The following is a 24,574-nucleotide window of genomic DNA, read 5'->3' on the forward strand; positions in this document are numbered from 1 at the left end:
ACACACACAATGACAATTTGAATGAGTGACAACTTTTTCATGGGTGGGAAAATAGTTGGCGAGAGAAGATTGTAGGCTATGTAGTTAACCATTATGGCTAATTGTCGTCATATTCATTTATTTATTAATGATTTCATAGTATCCATGGCAGCAGGAGCCGTTCTAAACAGCTCTTTCAAATAGACTACGCCTTTTTCTCACACGCATTGATTAAATATGTAACCTCACACTAGATAATCTTAAGGGGGCACATGTGTTCTTGGTAATTTGGTCGTTACCACTAATCTGAAAATGTGTCTGTTGTTAATCAGATCATGTAATTGTAAAAGCTACCAAGCTATGATAAGTGAAAACATTCTGGAAGACATATTTACCATGTTTAACACCTTTAACACATTTTTTTGGCCTGTGACCCCATTTTCTGGTTGGTCAAATGTGCGACCCCAACTTCTTTTTCTGCATCTACACCGTTTAAACCTATCAAATTCCCACCATGTACATCATGCGAGTAGTGGTTTGGTCTTAACTTAAAATCATTAGACAGTTTATTCATATCCAATAAATTTATGAGAAATTGGTTAGATCGTAGGCCTATATATTATATACCTCATAAAAAATGTATCATCAAATATCTGTGGCAGCAGGTCAGCAATTTGTCGGCCCTCAGTGGGTCCCAAGTTCGGATACACTGTGATCACTGTCTTATCCAAAAACATCTACAAGGGTTTCACAATCTTCTTTCTTTTTCTTTATTCTCCCTTTCACAGATCACTTAAAACCCAGGAACGGTATCTCAAGGGGAAAGAACAAGTGGCGTTAAAGATCGACATATGATAACGCTGTCACACCGTGCGTGACAGCATACAATTTTGAAATGCAATGCAGGCTCTTTGCATGGGCATGCATTTAGTGTGTAGCTGATACAGAATATGACCAAGAGGGGCCATTGGGCCACCTTATCTAAAGACACTGCTTGGGCCAAAGAGACGTGGTGACGGGATACATTCGTTGCCTACAACAACCAGATTTCCCCGCAAAGTCAAACCCTTGCAAACAAACAACGGGGACTAACAAATTAATTGTGTCTCACTTTGGAAGCTTTTATCTGTAACTTTCCTGTTAGCTCTTATCTCACAGCCATTTCAGCGTGGTTGTCCAAAGTCAAACCTCCTACTAGAACTGGTTGCTATATAATAAATCAACGCTAATCTATCACTTAGAGCATTAATTATGTTCCTTTTATCGCAATGTGCTTGGATCGATTTTATTGCCTGGAATTTGGCAACACATAACACTAAAGATTCTTTATACTGCAAATGCAACGGCTTTCATCATTGGGAAAAAGCTTAATCGCCAACCCTAACCCTTCTGGAAAACATTTGGAGATGTTTAATTTCCCCTTATTTTTAAGCATTATAAATACATTTTGAACCAACTTTCCCTTTATAGCACTCTGACCAATATCTCAATGGCGATGCCATCAGTCATGGAAAATGTGTTTCTGTGTCTATTCTGCACCATACAGATAAAGAAGATGATCTATTCAAATGTATTTATTTACACAACTTAACCATCAACAACTTCTTTGCGGAAGGTTTGTTCAAGATACACAAAACAACTCCAGAAAAGATAAAGTAAAAAGCACATTAATTGTTAATCGTAGAGTAGTTGAATATAAGGAATTAACATAAGGAATAAATGTATCTCTTTCTATCAGTTACACCTTGAGGAACGATATTGTAAAGTAATTAATCATGGTTCTTGACAGTTCCATGAAGGTTTTCTGATTGTCTTTAAAAAAAAATAGGCTGACACATCTTGCATACGTAGAAAAATAAAGATCAGCCAATTTTATTAGCATAAGTTTAGTCCATCACTGCATCATACAACTATTGCAACCTTTTCCCCAGACATTTTGCACATCAATAAGCCATCACCCCCTAAATATATCTAGCACCAGAAATACAATGCTCCATACCACACTAGATATTGTCAATGTATATAAAGTTTAGATATAAAATAAAATGAAAAAATAGCAGACCAAACTTATATCTGACCAACATCAAACCCCTGAAGTCCCAGGGGCCCAGGGAGATTTTGCAATAAGGACAATATATTGTCTATTGTTGGAGAGTATGGCTTCATCCTCTCTTTGGCCCTTGATGGTGGTGCTTCTGTGTAAAAGCAACAAAAGAAAAAATTGGTTGAGCCGGCAGTTCATGCTTTTTAACTCACATTCAGGTTGAAAGATGCTGAAATGAACTCTTTCTGGACCTTGGTGATAGAGTAGGTCTTCATTTTGTCGACCCTCTTTATCAAAGTCGGCACCCATTCTTGTTTAGGGTCTGCGCAAATGAACCTTCCCTTCTTGAGTGTGAAGCTGAAAACATGAAAAGAACAATGTGGAATTTTTGTTCTGATAACCGCATATGTTTCATAGCTCAGGTCTTTATTCCATGTCACCATGTCTTTCTATTCATCCCTCCATCTATTTATACTTACACTACAGCGGGTTTGCTGCAGCCTCCTTCGGGTTTTTGAATCCTGTACTTCACCACCCGATTTCTATATTTTTGCGGGATTGGTTTAGAATAGTCCAAGCAGCAGTCATCGTACGAGCCTAAAGAAAATAAAGAATTCAATAACTTGGGCAATATAACTATAAAAAATATGGAATATGAAAATAGTATTTCCCACAGGGTAATGAGTCAAATCAAGGGAGATGTGTTCTTTAAAACCTGTACTATACATGTTTTACCATAAACCACCTGTATTGAGCTAGCTTTGTTTCAAAGTCCTGTGATGGACAAGTTTTTGAGCAACTTTCTTCCTCAGATTTTTTTCTAATGGATTTAATAGTTGCAGTCCAAAAATTTACAAAATGCAACTTTAAGGAAAGTCCCTTACCTTGTGCCATGGTGAGATAAAGGTAGGAGAGGATGACCAGGAAGGAGAGCATCTGAAACCTCATGGCTCTGCTTGTGACGGTTGCTCTCAACAACACTGCGTCTGAGAATAAAACAAGAGACGTGTGCAATCAGTGCCCCTTATCAAGGCCAGAGCACGCCCACACTGCGCGGACCTTGAACCAATATTCCCCATGTTCCTTTGATCTCTTAACTCCACTTTAAAAGGCAAATATTTTAAGATTATATATCTAATATCTTAAGACACTTATGAGTTTCTTTTTCTTTTCATTGGCCAACAGGAAAATGTAAAAGCTGACTTGGTCGACACCAATTTAAGAAGTTTTCATCATTGACTTTCAGTACTATATTTTGAAACGTTGAAACACGTTTCAAAATTGTAAATATAATGAATTACAATCAATTATAATGTGATGCTCTTTGATCATAATTAATGATAATATAGATCATAATAAAGGAATAACTCAAATACACACATTAATGATTTCGATGAAAAATATCTTTCGATAAATAAGAATTATTAAATCAGATCACATACCTTTTATTTTCACAGAGTTGTGTGATTATCCACCCCTTCCCAGCTCTGTCTATTTCCTTGTGCAGGTAAGGCTCTCTTATATGGTGGCTGTGCATTGGGTGTTGTGCCAAGCATCATGTTTCAACAACTAACCTTTGTGCCTTTCGGTCTCTTTCATTCCTGTGTCCTTTCACTTTAAGCTGTTTTGCTTCATGGAAAGTGCAACCCTGCCACAAGTTCACATAGCTTGTGCCTAAATACCAACTGATTTGTCAAAGACATCTCTGTTGCTGACAAGCTGAGACCCAATACTTTCGTTCAGACCCAGATTGAAAGGTTGGGATGGCTGATAAATAGTTAGATAGTTATAATCAACTTTTTGATTTGACTTTGATCAGTATGGAGAAACAAAAACACTGACATACTGTAAATAAAAGTCCTTGCCATAACAATGGTGTTAAGGTTTGTGAAAACTGTGGATTTCAATGACTGAAGGTTTAAGAAAAGCACGCAAGGGTTGATTCCCCTTGGAATTAAATGGATGTATTTTCTATGAACAAATTTGGATTTGTAGTATTACAATGTTTTTTTTTTATTATTTTATCCTGCATGTACAAACAAGTTTGGTTTATTTTGTTCTATGGTTTTGAGAAAGTACCAAAGCACTTCAAAGGAAATGTTCCTACTCATGCTGCCTATTGGGCTTCATATGGAAAGTGGAATTTCCCAAAGATATGGTATAAAATAATCTTTATCACACCGTAAAAGTCAATTGCTAAACAACTCTTGTGGCCAAGGAATGTTTATTATACAATGTTTTAACTTTCAATTTCAATTCAATAATTAGCATGGCAGGAGTACATGAGCTTCTACTACTCTAATAATTACTATTATAGATATATGAATATATATACATACATAATCTGTATAAGATCACATACGCCTAAACCTCCCTTTGTTGTTTATCTCCTTCGTCGTAAATTACCTCAGCTCCTAATACACAGGCATATCGTTAATTATAGTTGAGAGGTGATGTGCTGTCCAAGAGCCCTGTCGGCAATGTCATATCAAATACGCCGCAATGCTTCTATTCTTGCTTGTGAATGTGCGGTTTGCATTTCACAGTGGATGTTGTGAACCAAGCTGCATTTTGTGACACTCAGTAGTGGGCCGTGAAAGGCCCTGGTAGACACCAGATAGTGGATCTCTGTGTTTACTCTGTGTTGATACTCGCAACCACCCGGCTAGTGCTAATGAGGCATTTCACTGAGCTCTTCTTTCTTTGCCTTCAGCGTCAGTTCTTGAGGTACCCATGTGGAACCTCAAAAACAACAAGCGCAGTTTCCTGTTTTTGTCACTTTAGTGGAATGTCAATTTTTAAGGACAAAAATGTCCTTCTAATAAGATACAATGCACTAATCACTATTGATCCCAGGCCATCAATTCTAATTAAGGTATTAACAGGCACCTTTAGAACGTGCCAAGGTTCTCTGCAGTTATTTCTGGATAACAATCAACAATGTAATGACACTGATGAGAAACTGCTGCTAAATGTTCAGAAAAGTTACCAACCATTAACAAGTGGTTTCAACAACGTCTCATATAAGTTGTGGAGATCTATTAGCTCTTATTCCTGGTTGTCTTTGCATGTTTATTGATCCGGAAGGATGACTTGCATTGGACCAGGACAATGGGAGTGAGTAGGCATAGCTGTCAAAATATGACACATTGCCATAGGGGCGTGGATGCAGGCCAAATGATGCCACTGTATAAGGTAATTATCCCTCCAATAGGCTGTTTCATTTGTTCTTTATTTGTTTAACTATTATTTTGGCAGGAAAGCCCCTTTTAAGGTGAGGGCAGCCAAAGATAATCAACATTCCTGCCCTCTGGTTTTGGAGAATGAGGACATCGCATAGAATACAATTCATACATTTCTGATAAACACAAATTAATAATAATAATAATAATAATAATAATAATAATAATAATAAAACCTTACAAATATTTTCGTAATCTGTTAAACTGCTTTAAGATGAAAACCACCCCAAACCTAAATGAAACCGTTATAATGCAAAAATAAGAAATAACTCACATTATATCTCAACAATGACCACTGTTTTGTCAGTTGGCCCGACAGATAGGTTTGTATAAAGAATTTACTCTACACATTCACACATGTGTCATATGTGTCACCCCTGGGACACATAGTGTCCCGGGGGCACTCAAATGACATTTGACTACTATTGTTATTATTATTTCACTAGATATAATGCAATGTATTTAATTCAACAAAAAATACCACTATTTTATAACCTTTTGTATTATAGCCATTCCTTGTCAATATGTAATGTCTTTCCGTCAATGGTGGTAGCCTACCAGTACCGGATTGTAGAATAATTTCCCAGGTTATTTCTGGTTCGAGTGTCCCCATCTAGTGGGGAAGTTAAGAACAATAAAGTCACTGAAGATAGTGAACATGGTGAGAAAATATTAATTGGACCCTAACTAATCGCCCAGAATGGGCCCCGTCTTGAGTAGGGGCCTTTTTACTAGCTTCGACATGCACGCGGACCTTCATTCATGAGACCCCTCGCATAATTCTACCACGTTCATCGTCAGAGGTTTACCATACATAAATAATTCGAACCTCATTGAAAACACATACGCATGATAAATCGGTCAAGAACAATGCAGCATGTTCTAGTTGCAGTAGTCTGAAATTTGTGTGACCAAGTTTTGATACAATTCAACAAAACAAAGTAGCCCCTTATGATTAGACTGCAACGCGGAGACGCCCCAATAGATCGTTTGAATTTATTTTTTTAAACATATAAATCCGAAAGAGCGTTATTTTTTATCGATTGTGTCCAACACGATGCCAAATGTACAGCCCCGCGATGTGTACAGCGGTGGACCACACCGGCAGACCGCTCGACTCCGGTCATATCCCAGTCTTCAACTCGTATTATCTTCGCGGTGGGTTGTGGGTGTGAGCGTAGAAGCAAAATGGCGGACTTGGCAAACGAAGGTGAGTAGTGGCGGTGTGAGAAAACAAAACAAAGACTCGGGCTATTGGCGAGATATGCGCCGGTTCCGTCTTTGGTAACCTAACAAACTATTCTAGTTCACTGGGTCATCCACGGCTCTGAGACGTTTTCAGGTCTTTCGCAAATTGAAAGATATCAGCGTAAGAGAGCTAACGTTAGCTTTCGCTTCGGCGTCGGCTACCACCTGGAGAGGACTGTGTTCCCCAAGAACGCCCTCGAGTGGACGGACGAGTGTATGGGTTCGCGGTGTGGTTCAAAGTTCAGGATCGCCCCAGAATAGGAGATACATAACGGGCTACATGTGCACTCACACTAGTCGGTCCCGCAGGCAATGGCGGAGAGTGTTAAATTATAGTTTCGTAATGGATTGCATCCAGGCAGGTCCCAGTGGTGGGTTGTCTGAGGTCCATTTACGCGGGCACAGCGTTGAGGAGAGCCCAGAGATGTCAAGTCTTGCAACCCTAGTCTAGCTTTCCCTTTACGACCATGTAATAATCTGAAGAGATGCACGTTGGATGGTGAATTGTTTCAGAGTGGAACCAAGTCATCGGTGTCACTGCAAGTCACGCCAGATGACTCATTGTCAGACGTATTAGCCAGCTAGCTACTTATGAGTGAGCGCATTAGCAAGTTAGCCTAGCTTAGCTGTTAAGCTGCGCTCCGTATCTGCCGGTGGTGGAGACTATTTGCTGGTATGGATCAGCTGGTATATAATGGGACATCGGGCGAAGACGACTCTTATTTACTGTTTTATAGAAGTGCACTTCATTTGACGTCTGTCCCGTAAATGAGGAGACTGGTCGAAGGGGGGGTAAATGGGCCTAAAGATCCCAAGTGGGCTAAATATGGGTCACACGTTCACATGGTTTGCTGTTCCCTTCAAGCGTCTAATCCATCGTTGGGAGTGCCATTCAAAGTAGTATTCGCGTCCGTCGCTATGTTTGTCGTTTCCTATCGGACTATTGCTGTATGCAGCGCTACAATGATCGATGTGACAGGTGTCCCTTTTAAACAGGCCACATCTACTTAAACAGCGAGTTGACTACCATGCTTCTTATACAAAACAAAACAAACACCGTGTTTGTTTAACACTCATAGTTTATGTCGACTGATGCATTCAAACAAGTGTCGTAGTACTATGGAAAAGATACATACAATAGAAACGTCTTATATTCGGCTGCAGTTGTTGTTGTGGTGTGCACTTATTTAGCTAATCAGGCACAGCTAGCTTTTGCTCTGACCATTGACAAGATATGTTTGTTTGGTTCTTCGAAGATTTCTCAGGAGTATACAGTTCTGTACTTTGTCATGGATGTTATTGATTGTGTCGGGGCACTAGTTTTAATCTGTATCTGTATGTGTATGGACTTTGGTTTGCTTAACTTTCACACAATATGACCAGGCTACATCCTCTCTTGACAGAAAAGCCAGCCATAGCGCCTCCTGTGTTTGTCTTCCAAAAAGATAAGGCACTGAAGGTAAGATATACTAAGATGGGTTGGTGGCTCAAGAAAAATGCATGTATTTTCCTTTTGGAATGTGATGTATTATTTATTTATAACTGAATGCATTGACTTTAAATCAATGGTCTGTCTTTGTGAATTGAAAATAAGAAATACTGATCTACGATATTATTTCCAAAATACCACTAATATTGCACATGCTTCCCTAGTATTGTGACAACATGACCTATGCTGCTGCAAGGCATCTCATGCCCACACACAACTGAAACACCAATCTTGTGCCAAACCCCAATTTCAATGCCATGCCCTTTTAACGGCTATTGCTAGGAATGTGTTGGTAGGGGTTTTCCCCCAAAACAACCAAGGCCTTCTGTGGCTCCCCGTCAGGGAATTGAAACCGGCCTCCCCCGGCAAGGCGGGGATACTGACCACTAAATAATCATGGTGGTCACATGCACGTGAAAGATGGCACAGCAAAAATTATTAGCCTAAGCACTTAGGCCTTGGTTAATCTGACCCTTTAATACACAACACTTAATAAATAAAACGATGCATGTGTTTATCAAACCACGTCTGCTGTAGATGACACAAAACATATTTTGTTAAGTGCAGGGTTCCCACGCGTCCTACAAAACCCTGATTTTATAAAGTTGTTTTCCAGTCATGCAAAATGTTCATATTTATCACATATCCTGGAAAAGGCTTGAACCCGTCATGGAAAATGTATGCAAGTCACGCAAAAAACATATTTCATGTTTGTGCGGGCTATGTACCAACTAAAAGTTGCACAGTTGTCAAAGATGTAGTTGTGAGCATTCTAATTAAATATCACTGAATGAAACGCTACTCTCCATTCCTCAACACGTTTGTAAGCGTTCATCTTAATCTTTAGATTGCCAATTCTAGCAACGTTCAATCGAAAGGTGTTGACTATCAGAGGCCTGGCAGTTAGTGACTGACTGACTTCTTGACATTGGCCGCATGGGTTATACTACGCCTCACTGAAGTAGTTTACAGTTGTCATTGATTATAGAAAAGGTTTCTATCATGCTGCTCATTCAATACAGATTAGGGTTGCTGCAACTGATAGTTTGTACAGGGAAACAAGAACCTCCGTGAGCATTAAAAGGTTATGGAAAGTACTTGATGAGCTTTATACTTTATACAATTATGAGCTAAAATCACAAGATCCCTGGCGATGACGGCATGATGATGATGGCGATGATGGCAAAAGCCAATATTTTTTTACAGTTTTTCACGTAACCGTTTCTGTATCCTCATCATTCTGCTCAACTATTCCCTCCCACCAGTTTATTTTAAAATATTTAACCAACATGTTGTTTTCTCCCCTCCCAGCGGTCAGCGGATGGATCGAGTGCGGAAGATGGCGAGGGTAAATCTCGGACATGATAATCTTTCTCTCATAACATTCCTCATTCCATTTTAATGTCCCGAGTGGGTCGGCTGTGTTATCACCACTTTCCCATTTGACGAGCCGTTGTCGTCTGTCGCCTTTCCCCACGCAGATTCCGACAAAGACGAAGGAACCTATTGCCCCCCTGTGAAGAGGGAGAGAACGTCCTCTTTAACACAGCAGTTCCCTCCTTCACATTCGGGTAAGTCTGAAGCCTCCCCTTCCCTGCCCCCGCTCCCCCGTTTCCTGTATAAGACGTGCTCATTTTGATTTGTATGCAGAGTGTAATGCCAATTCCTTTTTTCTTTTTTTTTCTACTTTTTTTCCCTTTCTGCAGCGCCCAAGAACAATGTATTCATGCCCTCGAGTTTCTGCCAGTCTCCGACCGGGAACTCTGACTCGGAGCCAGGTGAGTTGCTCCCTCTGGGGGCACGGCCGTTTCTTGCTCTCCCCGCCATTGGTGGTCATGGCCCCGGGTCCCGCCTACCCTTGGGAGGTCCTCCCGTCTAAAGATTGCGATGGCACGGTGTGGGTTCTGAGGTGTGTTGCCCAAAGCAAAAGCGCACTCTAAATCTCAACGGTTCGCTGGAGGGCCATCCGAGGGATAGGGGGGGGGCTTTCGTTTACTTTCATTACATGTGGAATTCTGCGATACAGCCCTTAAGTAGACTAAGGCTTCCCAGGTTGACTAATGAGAGAAAGCGTGTTGTCCCCGTGGTTCAGAAGTCCCTGGCCTTGGGTCTGGTCCAAGCAGCAGCCCCTCTGGAGTGTTCAATGTGAGGGGGGGGGGGGGGGGGGGGGGGTTGCCGTGGTTATGTGTCTCTTGGTTACAAAGGTGCAAAGGCAGATTGAGGGTCTCTTTTCTTTATTTTATTTTTCTGTTGGTCGCAGCCTCCATAGCCAGGCCGTTTCTTTCTTTTCCGTTGGCTCGGTGTGTTTAACATCGGCTGGCATTTGTGTTTCGTCTGTCCAGAGGAGAAGCCTGTGGGGTTCCGCCTGAAGCCGCCCACTCTCATACACGGACAGGCACCCAGCTCAGGTAAGGCACTCACCGGTCGCAGGCTTCTCTTTCTTCTGATGGGTTCTACCAAGAGGAATGTGTTGACATTATTTCTGCTGGATTATCGGTATTGCAGAATAAATTACAATGTTGAATATCAGACAATTTACCCTCCCATGCCCATCATTAGGCATGACGGTTGTTAGAAATGCATTTTCATCAGGAGAAAAAAACCTGCTGAAGGCTGTGCAACACATTGCTACGACACTGTGCCACAAAAAAACTTTGTCCATATTATTACATTTGTTTATGACCAGTGATTTAAAGTCAAACTGTTCTGTGATGCATCTGCTACCCATCTTGTCTCGGGGACCAGTACCCTTCTACAGTACGTGTGACTCCATGTTCTCTCAGTTACCCCGAAACAACAGGTCTACAGATTAACGCAATGGATAAGATCTGTTTTGAATGAGGCCTGCGCAGTGTACACGCAATCCACTGTAAACCCGTTGAATGCATTATAGTAAGCTGATGTGTTTGTGTGTTGCGGTTGTTCCAGGCCTCCCCAGTCAGAAGCCCAAGGAGCTGCAGCGGAGTGTCCTCCGCCCTGCAGTGCTCCAAGCCCCTCCCGCCAAAACCCACATGGAGACCAGTGAGTGGCTTTAGGCTGATCTGCTCTATGGTGTGATGCTCGTTCTAGACCAAGCGGGTAGAACCTGTGGCTCGTTCAGTGATTTCATTTGGCTGATCATCAGTAGGGCTATGACTTTTGCCCAAAACTCGTATTCGAAGTTTGTTTGTTTATTAATATGAATATTCAAATATTTATTAATAATATTTAACCATTAAATGCCTTCAGTAAGACCTGGATTGGGCTTCGCAAGGTTTGTTTACCGCGTTGCAATGGTTACCGGTCTTGCGTGTTCCAACGGTTTATTAGGTTCCTAATAAATCGCTGTCTAATCAATACTTCATTCACTGCCTCTTCCGTGGTCATTACAATATTATGAATAGACTGCGTCGGGTTCTCCCTCTTGGCTTGCCCATAACAGGTTCGAATATTAAGGGCTGCCTAATATTCGTTCGAATTTTGATTTATTTTTTGATATTCAAATTATATTCGAATAACGAAGTTCGGAGTCAAAGCCCTAATCAGCAGTGCGGAAAATATATTGTATTATCTTGGAATTCCTTTCCATGGGCGAAGTCACAAAGCTAGGGTAATTACCAGATCAAATTAAATATAGATTTACCATTATACCATGATCTACATCAGGAGATAATAAAATGTCAGTAAGGGGTATATAACAAAGCAAAAAAAAAAATCCAGCTCAAATGCTGACGTCTCATTTGCATGCAATGAATATCTTTCCTTGAAGGTAGTGAGAAATAAGGGTGATAATTATGCAGAACTATTCTTTGGTACTTTCAGGAGTGTCATGTAAGTGGTTCAAGGAGTTCAATTTGGTATGGCTCTTGCGATTGAAAAGGTTTCTGTCCCTTTTACTACACATTACCTGGGATTTATTTTGTTGGTGGAATATGGCTGTAGTTGCAATATTGTCTTTTCCTTGTGGTTGAGGTTGCCTTAAGGCCCTTAGACACCAACCAGATTATCGGTCGTCAGACAGTCTGGGGAGATCAGTGACCTGATCTGTATGGTGTGTGCTGTGCGATTGGCCGTCGTCAAAGCCGTCTGTGATCTTTTCAAGCCGTCGGTGTTCTTTTCAGCTGATTGCACATGTTGAATCGGCCATAACCAAATTGGTCCGGCTGCCTTTTCTCGCCAGACTGTCCGACGACCGACAATCTGGTTGGTGTCTAAGGGCCATTAGAATAATCTCAAATATTATAAATTCATTATTAGAACATGGGTGTTCTCCTCATCCATCGTTCTTCATAGTGCATTGTTTCTGTTTCTGCTGAAGAACATAACCGTGCAGTTTACCATTACTAATATTAACAATGAATTTATTCATGTTATCTATCAGAGTTTGGGTAAAATCAACTATTCCCATCTGCAGAGTCTGTTAATCGTTCTATCATAGTCATTGAAATGACATCAAACCAACGTAACTGAATTTTGGCAGGATGTGTGTTCTTTGATTCTTCTGTTACCAATACCCTGTCCTAAACTTAAGTGATAGCCAAATCCATTGATTTTAGTCTCGTTTTCATGGACCGTCATTATCTTTTGAATATCCATGAAGGGCAGAAAAAATTAACAAACATGTTTGTTGAGGACATTAGGTTCAGGAGTCGCGACCACCAATGTTTCAAGCATTTCTATCCTTCAGTCGCCTCCAGACTCAATACGAATGTTCTATACATATATATTTAAGCGTTTTAGAGTACCATATTAAGCGCTATATAAATTTCATTTATTATTATTCTTATGCACGTCAGAGTCTCTGATCATGATTCTACTTCCTGTCTGTCCGCCTGCAGACTCCAGCTGTGGGACCAACGGCGTCAAGAAGTCTTCAGACGAGGCGGCTGAGACACCTTCCCTCTTCATCAACAACACAGAGCATGCCGCCAGCCCGGCCAAGTCGCCGGTGAGCAGCAGCAGCAGCCCACTCCTTAATTTAACCTGTGGTCTGTTTTTAGCAGCGCCGCCCAGCGAACACCCACTGTGATTTTGGGACGCGTCGAGCCAGAAATATGAAAATAAGGTTAGGTGTCTGGCATTCTGAGGCCCAACATGGGGTTGCCCTTTGTGCTCCACCGGCACATAAACCCAGCTGATAAGGCGTCAAACGGGAGGATAGACGATCACACAGGAAGGGGTTTTCTGAAGGGAAGTGGTTAAAGGACCCGCTGCAAGAATGCTTGCAATGCCAGCGATGCATCACCTGGATACTTCTTCTTTTACAGCAACACGAACACGAAGAGGACGCGGCGAGCCCAGACAAAGAAGGAAACGGAGGAGAGATGAATGACACGGACGTCGCGTCGTCTTTCGTTTTCGGTCAGAATATCAAGGACAGAGCAAAGGTTCTCCTCATTCCACACCCGTTTACTGGGCTGTTTACAGTAGCTTGCATACTGTTTATACAGGGTTTGAGTTCAAATGAATGCCTCCAGTATTTTTAGTGAGTTTCTATTAGGGTACGGTTTCCATTGGATAGATAAGAGGAGGGACACTCTGCTAACGCGTCTTTCTCCTCAGTTGGAGGAGAACAGTACGGAAGACAACAAGTCCTTGCCACAGGAGTTGGAGGGCACCAATTATTTCCTACAGTACATCTCTACCCCAAGGTAATGTCGGATACAAAAGAGTGACTCCTCTTCCCTCATCAGTCTTGGTGGTGTGATCCGCTCCGCCAAAGTTTCAGTTGGGGTTTAAACGTTCAAATCCAACGTTTTGTTTTGTTCTGTTTTTTTCCGCAGCTCAAAAAATGCTACAAACAACGCAGACTCCGGGGCAAAGTTCGTCTTCGGACAGAACATGTCGGAACGCGTGCTGGTGAGCTTCGGCGCTTCTTGTTTTGAGAGAAGATTGTATTTGGGATCATTAGTGATGGACGATGAGCCCTCTTTCTGGACTTTATCCTTCCTCTGGAAAGTATGGATAAACCCAGCACAAGCTTTAGTTCCTCCCGATGTAGCAAAGTGGAACGAGCGGTGCTGTAATACTGATACTGTTTCTGTTGCTGTCCGTTCTGAGAGCATGTGACCGGGCATGGGTTCAAGGTCTTCTTGATGGTTTGCCTTCATTTACAGAAAAGGGATTCGTGCTTGAACGCAAGTTTGTTTTTGTTTTTATCTATTTTAATGTTAAGCCGATAAGACCAGGAAAGGGGCATTATTTTAAGACGCTCGACCTCAGATTCAACCCCCCCCCAAAGATTTAGTCTCGCAGTATTGATATGCTGTGAACGCGTACGGCCCAGCTGGAGTGACGAAGGCAAGAATGGGTTGTTTTTTAATGTGAAGGACATGTCTATACAAGGTTGCATCCAATAGAGCTCCGGTAGGTTCAATAGGTCCAGCCAAACAAATTTGAAGTGTGTGCGTGTGTGTTACGCCCTGTGCCCACTACCTCCGTCAGTTGACCGTTGCCCATTGACTTTGAATGGGGACGGACGCGCAATGCACTGTGGATCCGTCCGTTCAGTTGGAGCGTTCGCCACCGTCAGAAAGTTGAAAAATGTTCAACTTTTTCGGCAGCGACGGTTCCGTCATCCAATCAGATCGCGTATGCAAATTTAAGCACTGTGACGCGACTCGGGCTCTGACGATACTGGAAAGCGGGAAAGCGGGTCATCTTGCCTCGCAACAAGCAGGAAGAAGCGGGAAGAACCCGGCGAAGCGATTTGATTGGCTGACGGATGCCTCTGCAAAGACTACTCCCCCATCCGTCAGCCACGCCTTCCCACGTCCGTTGACTGACGGTGCAGTGGGCACGAGGCGTTAGGGCTTTGACTCCGAACTTCGTTATTTGAATATCAAAAAATAAATCCAAATTCGAACAAATATTAGCTAGCCCTTAATATTCGAACCTGTTATGGGCAGGCCAAGAGTAAGAGACGTCGGCGAACCCAACGCAGTCTATTCATAATATTGTAATGACCACGGAAGAGGCAGTGAATGAAGTATTGATTAGACAGCGATTTATTAGAAACATAATAAACCGTTGGAACACGCAAGACCGGTAACCATAGCAAAGCCGGTAAACAAACCTCGCGAAGCCCAATCCAGGTCTTACTGAAGGCTTTTAATGGTCAAAATATTAATAAATATTCGAATATATTTGAATATTAATAAACAAACAAACTTTGAATATTATTTTTGGGCAAAAGTCAAAGCCCTAGTGTGTGTGTGTGTGTGTGTGTGTGTGTGTGTGTGTGTGTGTGTGTGGACAGCCTCACTTGCATATTGTTTCGGATAAAAGCATAGTCTACTCAATGGCCGAATGTACATGTTTCAGAGTCCACCAAAGGGGGCGTCGGCCACAGAGGAGAACAATGTTATGACTTTGGGTCCCCCAGCATCGGAACCCGTTCCACAGGAGGTCGCGACCCCAGAGAAGGGTAAACGCACCTTTTGCTTGTTTCATTGTATCAGAGTGGTGGTGGCCGTTGTCTTTGAATTTATGTGATACATTTCTTTCCCCAAGTACCTATGTTGAGGGACGACTACTGCTACTTAAATTTCATAGATTGTGAGCGTAACAACCATGATGCCTGAGCATGTTTCCATCTGAAGTTGGGACGGGTTGACCGTCACACATCGCTGAGAGAAGTCTTGTGTAAGGGATTCAAACCATGGTGGATGAAACGCACACAAGATGGTTTAGTGGTCTAATCCTCTCTCGGGGGGTGGGCTGATTGCAGAGTCTTTGGAGGAGTCCGCTGCAGCCTACACCAAAGCAACAGCCAAGAAGTGCATCTTAGAGAAGGTAGACGTGAAGACCGGCGAGGAGGCGGAGAGCAACGTTCTCCAGGTGAGCGCACGGCCGTACTGGCAACAGGGTCCGCTCGATCATGGTGAAAATCAGAATCACGATTATTTTGATCACTATTAAAATGACGATTATTCAAATGATTATTTTTGAGTTTGAAAACATGATGTATTTATTCAGCAAGTCTCTCCCAGAACAACACTTTGTAACTGAGAACTTTGAGAATTTTGCGAAGAAATACACAAAATAGTCAAATAGAAAATGTTCAAATCTAAAATAATGTAAAGATATGTATGAGGGTGTTCTGCACATTCTATAAAACATTTAATGAAGAAAACATATATCTATTTTTTCATCTAGATAATATTAGTTTTGTGAGTGTTTGACGCTAAAATCGAAATCGCGATCAGAATTCGATGAATCGCCCAGCCCTTCTGGCTCCCCCTTCTACCCAGACTCAGAAACGCAACTCAAACACTCAGTGGTTATCTCTCTGGCTCACCCTCCCAACGTCTGCTTCCCCTTCTCCTCCCCGTTCAGATCCAATGCAAGTTGTTTGTGTTTGAGAAGACGGCCCAGTCCTGGATCGAGCGGGGGCGGGGCCTGCTGCGGCTCAACGACATGGCGTCCACGGACGACGGCTCGCTACAGTCCCGCCTAGGTAAGGATGTGTGGCCAGAGTTGAGTCTGGGCCAATCTGCCCTGGTTCAGAAGGTAGACAGTTCTTTCTTCTACTTTGATTTGGATGCAAATGCTGTGGGAACCTAGCCTGGTTCTACCAGACTCTCGTACTTCACTTCATTTCATTTGTACAGAGAGTCTGGACCTAATCAATTGACAAACGTTAACTCACTTGAAGGCGGGTGTCTGTTGAAGTTTAAAATGATTGGATCTGCCCAGTGCCACTCTGGATCTGCCATAACCAATCGCTAACGTTTGGTTGTGACGTATGTCATGCGCCGGGAATCACGCGCAGGTTGTACACAAACCAAACACCTTGCGCGTCTGCACGAAATTGTCCGTCAACGACAGCTGCAGGTTTTGTTTGTCTAATTTAATTTATCAGGGAAAAATTGCACATTATAAATCAACTACCCACCTACAACAACTCAAACTGGCGTACGACTTTATCGTCATTGTTCTCGGACAATGACGGCGGCACCAGAAAACCAAATTACATACAGCAGGTCCAGACCTAGTACTGAAGGGAAATTCAAATTGAGCGGAAGTACTTAGGTGGGCGGAGCCAGGGTAGTGGGAACCTACATTCAAGCTATTTTGAATTGAACCCAAAAAAGGGAAGGTTGGCCTTGACCCTTTTGAATCAAATGGGAATGATCCATAGCTGCAGGCAAATTACTCGCGTTGTTTATCTTCGACTCTAAAGAACACTTCTAGGCTTCTAGGACATGCTAATCCAATGCAAATAGGGTCGCAGCCATTCTGCTGATTCTGCGGCCATCTTGGGCATTTCAGCTACGGTAACCTAGCTCAGAATGAGATGAGGTCGGACTGGACAAAATCCACCGGGTGATGACATAACCTTTGCTTGTTGTGTCCCTCTCCCCCCCGCCCGCCCCAGTGATGAGGACCCAGGGCAGCTTACGGCTGATCCTCAACACCAAGCTCTGGCCCCAGATGCAGGTGGACAAGGCCAGCGAGAAGAGCGTGCGGATCACTGCCATGGACACCGAGGACCAGGGGGTCAAGGTCTTCCTAATAACGGTGAGTACCACGCTGACACGTCATATGTGGACTGCATCAGGGATTCAAATGAACGACGTCCCGGGGACGTAATTAATTGTCATCTGGCGGCTCAATATTCTCTCTCGGGTCGACATCGGGATGAAGAGAATTTTGTATCCACTGACTTTCTGAGCTTCGGTCAATTGGCTGGCGCGCTCGCGTTTTGTGTTGTTCAGTGAGACGCAGAGGCTGCTTCTAACAATGGTGACGGCCTTTTTACACTGCCAAGCCCGTTCTGTCGCAGCTTGGCACGCCTGGCGATTTCAACGTGCCTCGACAATCAGCTAGGAGGAGCCGGGGTTCGAACTAGCAACCTTGCGGTTACCAGCCAACCCCTTCCTACCTCCTTAGCTACTGCCGCCCACATCACACGACTATAGCTGGCCCTGTCACACCATCACACAGGGAAGCTTGCGGTTTCCCACTGCAAGTTTCAGTATTGAAATTAGGATGTTTTCAGAAAAGGTTCGCAAATGTTTCATTTTCCGTCAATCTTTAAAGAAGGCCATAGCTGGAATTCATTGGTCTGAAGAGACCCAAGGCGATGTGGTTGGGGGGGGGAAGAGAATTAATCATCCCATGGAACTCCCTCCCACAACATATTCGTGATTCCCAATCCCTCACCATCTTCCAGTCCCACCTCAAGACCCATCTCTTGTCTTCTGCCTACTCCTAGACCACCCCCCCCACCATCCCTCCCCCATCAACTCTGCATTTCTTTTTGTCTATTTATTTGTTTGATTGTTCTTTGGTACCTATGTCAAGCGCTTTGAGTGCGAGGAAAAACGCTACAAAAATACCATGCATTAGTATATGCTTCACATGAACCTCCCAAGATGGCGCAATTTGTTTGGTTCGCTATCTCGGGATATTGGGCAATATCCCATGATTGAGATCTCAAACTCGGGTTATTGTTTTCATCGCGTGGTGATGGTCGTCTCTTCACGCTTATAAAAACAAATAAACCGCTGATAAAAACAAATAAATATCTGCAGAAAGTGTTATCTTGTTTATGTGTGTTCCTGTGTAGTATATACTGAACGTTAGGGCTGGGTATTGCCAGGTACCTCACAATTAAATTCATTTTGATTCTTTAAGTCTTGCTTCGATTCGATTTTGATTAGATATTGATCCAATTGCTTCGATATCGATTCAATAATGCGTGCAGATGACAGAAATACCTAAATATTATTTAGGATTAACCATTTCGAAATGAATTAACCATTTCATTGTGCTTTAACTAGCAAAAAGGTATAGTATTGTTCCTGAGCTAAACTTGCAGCATAAAAGTATTAATCATAACTTGGAAAATGTAAAAGAGCATGTACATTTAGGCATACTCTCTTCTAGATTACAATGTCTGAGTATGAGTATTTTTTTTTCAATGGAAATAATCAATTAAAAAAAAATTCAGAATCGAAATTGAATTGAGAACAAATAAATTGCAGTGCATTGATGAATCGATATTTTTACCCAGCCCTACTAAACGTGAACACAGTATATCACGTGTAGTATTTGCCTAACTCGAACACAAACACACAAACGTTCATAATTATTACTGTTGATTGTTAATTGTTGTCATTACACACAGCCATACGCATGTCCACTCACCCTTCCCCGTGCGTTGTGCGCCCTCCAGGCCAGCTCTAAGGACACGGGGCAGCTGGCGGCCGCGCTTCACCATCGCATCCTGGCACTCAAGAGCCGGGCGGACCAGGAGCCCGAGGCCCCTGCCACGGCCGTCCCCGAGGCCGAGGTCTCCCAGTCCAACGAGGAGGACAGCGACGAGGACCAGGTGGCCAGCTCCGCCACAGGTGAGCTGCCTCCACGCCGGGGTCCTGGTGGAGCCCCTGTTCATAGGGACGGGGAATCAGCTTCACAGTACCTAGGGGCTGATTGTGGTTCCACGCAGACGCCTCGAACGCAGTCGTGAACCTTTGTGGTTCTGCGTCGGGTTTTAGTGAGCGGACCAATCACAGCCTCCCAATTTTTGGGAGGTGCATGTCAGGCCCTTGCGGTGGACGCAAGGAGGGTCCGTCACTAGGGATGTTAACCGATGACCGTTTGACCGATGGTTGACCCTATCAACGTTAACCGATCAATCTTGTTCACACAAAAAGATGATCAGATGAGGTGACTTATTGGAAGTTGGACGGACACGCGTCTCTAGCCCACTGTTTAACTTCTCCTCAAGTCTTAATTATTCCCGCGTGCGAGTGGCGGAGAATATGATCTCTAAATTATTATGGACAGTAGACGCTATACTACAGTTGGCCATCTCATTCCAAGAACTTTTTGTGCGAAGTGAAAAAAATTATCCCTCACACTCAATTTTTCCGTCTCCTCAAACTTAAACAAGAGGCGTCTCTTCGGAGGTCTCATTTTCTTAAATGAGCAGCTCCAAACTCTGCCCTCTTCTGATTGGCCCCTGGTGAATCCCGCGCAGGGTCTCAACCAGGTCCACGCCATCTCAGACCATTGTGGGTGTTCGAGCCCGGTCTCTACACACGGTCAACTTGACTCGTGTTTCAATTCTAACACAGGTCGTGCCGCGGTTACAGCCACTGCCTCTGTGTGAGTCGGAGGCAGAACGGGAGAGAGATAAGCAGAGTTACCAAATGGCAGGCAGCTGGAGTAGCTCGAAATGGCTGTTATTTCAAATAGCACATTTTAATCTGATCGGTTTACCAGTTTCAACCGGTTAATGAGGCTCGGTGGTCGGTCAAGAATATTTTCCATTTTCGCCATCCCTATCCGTAACCCCCTTGCGTGAACGTGGGACGATAATCAGACCTTAAGTGCGATTTATGAGTGTTGACGCAATTCTGTAAATATTTGATCCAATGTTAAGGTGTATTTTGTGTGAATCCTTCTCGTGTTGTAATCGTATGTACTCCCATATGATACACCCATACCTTTTAGTATGGGCTCAAGGTTGGACCTGGTGTTCTACTGAACTGGGACCCAGCAGTCCTTTGTTCTAGCAGAACTTCTCAGGGAGACAGTCTGATTGGTGAGACAGGTCCACCATTGTTCTTTTAGTTTTTTCTATGAATGTGGAGGAACTAACATAACAATGTATGCAAATTGACTATAATTCGGCTACACTATAGGCACCCACTGTGAGATTGAGTTCTTCCACTAGGAAGTATTGCATTACTTGCATTCATTGGTTTTTGTACATCTGTATTGTTTACTGAAAGGATGTTGCAATCTGAATTATCTTTGGATGATAACCTTTAATCTCAAAACAGCAGATTGTGACGCATGTGTTGTCCATTTTGAGGTATAGGGTTTATTCTGGTTCAGATCTGATGTTGGGTTCTTGAGAAAGTGTGTGTGTGTGTGTGTGTGTTGGTGTGTGTGCCTTCCCTTCAAATGCTATGATGTTGACCCACAGCAGATTGCGGCTGTGTCTTTCTCACCCCAACTGAACTGAGAAGCTTTGATTATGATTTGCAACGAAACAGCACACTCTGCTGGACTAAATGCCATAATGGACAATTCTCTATTCAGAGACGTTCATTTTGGTCATTTACGATTGAGGCTTTTTTTTTTGTCATTTACCAATGACTTGTCATTGACTGCAATTAAAAAGACAAGGCGAGGCCACTCATGTCTTTTCTATCCAGGAAACTATCTGTACAATACCCTTCATTTTGTTGTCAATTGTGTCTCTCTCTCTTTCTCTTTCTCTTTCTCTCGCTCTCGCTCTCTTTCTCTCGCTCTCTCTTTCTCTCTCTCTCTCTAGGGAACTCAGAGGGGGGTGAAAACCAGGCGGCAGGAGGCACATAGCGTCACCCCCCCCTCCCCTTGGGACTGCCTCCTTTGGATGCTTCTGCTGTTGGAGGCATTTTGCTGTAGGCATCTCTCCATGGACACCCGTTGACCAACATGGGTCCTCCAGACCAGTTCCTCTGGATATTTAGAAGTCTAGCTCCAGGAATTACACCCACCCCAACCATTGACCCACTTGTCACCTGACCCCAACCCCCCCTGCCTCTTCCTCCTCCTCCTCCTCCTCCTCCTTCTCCTCCTCCTCCTCCTCCTCCTATTCCTTAGGCCCGGACCCCCACCCCCTCCCGACTGTGCAGTTCATCTTCTCTGCATTCAACTTTAATATCTGGAGTCGTTGCCCCTCTCCCCTAACCCCCCCCACCCACCCACCTGTTTTTGTGTTACTGTTTTCGTTTTTTTCGAGTACTATATATATATTATTTTTTTTCTTCCTTTCGATAGCGAAAAAAAATACAAAAGACTTCAAGGCTTTGGTTTGGGACTTGTCTGCTCATCATATTGATGAGCGTAAGGGTGTTCTCCTCTACATTTTAGAAAAACACGACACACACACACACACACACACACCCACACCCACACTTATGGCACATGTTAAGACTGCAGTTTCTACTTTCGGGGGACCTTTTTACTCTGGGTCGCCCCGCCACGACCCACGGGAACGCCGCGACGCTCCCGGAGGAGCCCTAACCGTACAAGCGGGCGACCGGCCGGACCGCCGTCTCCCACGACGACCAAACCCGGCTTCCACCCTTCTCTGTACCCACCACCCCAACCCCCCCCCCCCCCCCTCCATCTACTCGTTCCGCTGATGTAGTTGTTTTTGGTTTTCCCAGCAAACATAATTTATTTTTTAGTGTTTCTATTTTTCCTTTTACATAAAGGCAACTTAACACATATGCACTGTTTGTCTGTAACCGGCACCCCCTGCCCGAGGTACACGTCACCGGTCGACAGTCGGACGTTCCCTCCGCTTCCCTAGTGAGTTAGGCTAGTTAACACAAGGACGTAATCAATGCAAAAAGCTCCCGAGTCGCGGGTTCGATGGTAAGAGGCGGCTTTCCCCCCCGGAAGGTTTAGCCGAACATGGTGGAATGTGTCTTAGTGACCCCCTTGTGTTTTTTTTGTTTCCCATTCGCTTTGTTTCGTTTCTCGAGTCTAACTCCACACTGATTGACATTCTGCAAGTCAGCGGCTTCTCTGTCCAAAACATCCTAAGGGTTTATATTGTGTTGATACATATTTTTTTACTTTCGAAATATTATGTAAAACTGTTTATCCATCTCTGTTTGGGAGAAGAAAAAAAAAAAAAGAAACTACATCTTGGAAGGATGGACTTATTTTTGTGTGTGGAATATTGGAGTGTTAACTGTTAATTCCCTTAAATGCCATGTACATTTGAATATATCATTTAGTAGCATACCATGTTTCTCAACTCTCCCGACTGACCCCCCCCCCCCTTTACAGAAATAAAAACATTTTGGACTGATCTCTGTCTCTTATTTCACGGCCTTGACCAAACCCAACTTTAAGGGGGCTTTCTTTAGAGGTTTTATTGGATTGAGTAGTTTGCATGAGACCCACAAACGGTACTAAACTTGCACCTTTGAATCGTTATAACTCCTCGTTATATCGTTATAAATGTAGGCAAACATCCAGGCACATTAAACACTTAATTTGGTTTGTTTGTCTGAAACAAAAATGCCATCTTCCTTTTCTGCATTGTCAAGGTTCAATTTTAATTTGGAAGCTACACGGGCGTTACTGAGATAACCTGATCCGTTTTATAGTCAGATGTGTGATCTTCTCTAAATCCAGTCTTTTATTTTTTTGAGTCAGTATTCATCTTGCTAAACCTTGACTTGTCAAATTTTGCCCTTTCATCTTAAGCCTCAAAGCTTCCCACAGTCTCACGGATCAATTTTTTTATTTTCACATACTTCTAGCGTGACGGAAAATATGAAAATTGTGCAGTTGTTTGGGTGTAAACATGTATTTGTTTGAGATATCCCATTGACTCATGTTGTCAACATTTAATATTCACTACTCCACCAGGGGGTGCTAGAACAGTTAGAAACAGTTGCTTACTTCAGTCTCCAAATCGCTGAAATAGACCTATCGGAAGCGTCGTACTTAGCATTCATGATCTGAATAGACGTTTTCAAAAACAGCCCATCTATTGAATAAATTAATTAGTGCTCTGTCAAGCAAGGTCTCTCCCAAAATAAACACTCGTTAACTTACAGAATAGTTGGATGCATTGGACTTGGAAAGTTATATAATGTAATGGCATACTTACCTTTTTAATGAGCCGCACTCGCAATGCTTCACGATTTCCAAATGTTGAAATGAAAACATTTAGCAGGCTCTGAGTCAGGTTTGCAAATAGCTTGAAGTTAGAGTAAAAAAAAGATCGAATGATTAATCGTCTTTCCTTTTCTCATGAATATAAAATATACCGAAGCATTTGATTTAAATATATGAAAGCCATATATATATATATATATATATATATATATATATGTGCCATATATAAAAATCGGACTTAATAAAAAGTAGACCCAGAAGAAAACCTTCTTTAGGCTTCGTAAAGACGTTTAGAGAGAGCATAAGGAATGTGCCCTATGCAGTAGGCCTTTGTTATCAGGATAACCCTGTATTATTGACTCATAGCTCTAACATCTCATTAGTACCAAGTAAGTAAGGGCAATATAACCAGAAGCCAGAAGGGCCCAAGGCTATTTAACAATTGATCACTCTTCGATATCTCTATTAACTTTGTATCTTATCTCTATTCACTTTTTATATTTTTGCCACTGGTTTATGTCTGACAAGCTGGAGGGTTTCCAAACAACTGTCCCATTCCCTGCACATGAAAAAAGCACATTTAGCATAGATCCTCTGATGTTTACAAACAACCGCAAAACCCTGAAATGTTTCTCATTCCATACATCACAGAAACAAATCTCGAGGATTTATTTAAGTTAAGTAGGCCTACAGACTGTCTGGGAAATAATTTTGAGATAACCGGATGAACAGGGTTATTCTCTTTATTTATAACGTCTACCATCTAATGCTGACATAAATTGTTTATATTTCGAGACATTTTTAACAGTGGAAGGGAAGACAACTGAAGCGGTTGCATCTTTCAACCCTACAAATCACAGTCCATTTCTGGCTGCCAAATACCAACTAAAAGGTTTAATCTTAATGTCTGTAATAATTAATGCAGCATGTATCAATGGAGTTTTATTG

At 42.8% G+C, this 24,574-nt stretch overlaps 2 protein-coding genes across 3 annotated transcripts; one reads left to right on the top strand and one right to left on the bottom strand.

Annotated features, from left to right (window-relative positions):
- Positions 1-1,818: 1,818 nt before the first annotated feature.
- ccl25a (chemokine (C-C motif) ligand 25a) lies at positions 1,819-3,595 on the bottom strand. The gene is made up of 5 exons (XM_030363868.1): positions 3,466-3,595; positions 2,908-3,009; positions 2,503-2,620; positions 2,275-2,380; positions 1,819-2,174 (listed from the first exon to the last, which is right to left on the bottom strand). Exons 2-5 carry the CDS (start codon positions 2,969-2,971, stop codon positions 2,142-2,144), a joined length of 321 nt encoding a protein of 106 aa, XP_030219728.1. The 5' UTR covers positions 2,972-3,009; positions 3,466-3,595; the 3' UTR covers positions 1,819-2,141.
- Positions 3,596-6,397: 2,802 nt separating this feature from the next.
- ranbp3b (RAN binding protein 3b) lies at positions 6,398-22,808 on the top strand. 2 transcript variants are annotated; one of them, XM_030363867.1, is made up of 17 exons: positions 6,398-6,475; positions 7,917-7,972; positions 9,314-9,350; positions 9,484-9,573; positions 9,709-9,780; positions 10,345-10,410; positions 10,931-11,023; positions 12,820-12,929; positions 13,249-13,368; positions 13,544-13,632; positions 13,765-13,840; positions 15,305-15,407; positions 15,711-15,820; positions 16,319-16,439; positions 17,361-17,503; positions 19,164-19,338; positions 21,276-22,808. In XM_030363867.1, exons 1-17 carry the CDS (start codon positions 6,454-6,456, stop codon positions 21,317-21,319), a joined length of 1,527 nt encoding a protein of 508 aa, XP_030219727.1. In that variant the 5' UTR covers positions 6,398-6,453; the 3' UTR covers positions 21,320-22,808. The 2 variants fall into 2 exon arrangements, with proteins under 2 accessions (XP_030219727.1, XP_030219725.1); XM_030363865.1 differs by lacking the exon at positions 6,398-6,475 and having other exon boundaries at positions 7,874-7,972.
- The last annotated feature ends 1,766 nt before the right edge of the window (positions 22,809-24,574 follow it).

The sequence above is a fragment of the Gadus morhua genome, chromosome 8, assembly GCF_902167405.1.
Source record: "Gadus morhua chromosome 8, gadMor3.0, whole genome shotgun sequence".
Taxonomy (NCBI): domain Eukaryota; kingdom Metazoa; phylum Chordata; class Actinopteri; order Gadiformes; family Gadidae; genus Gadus; species Gadus morhua.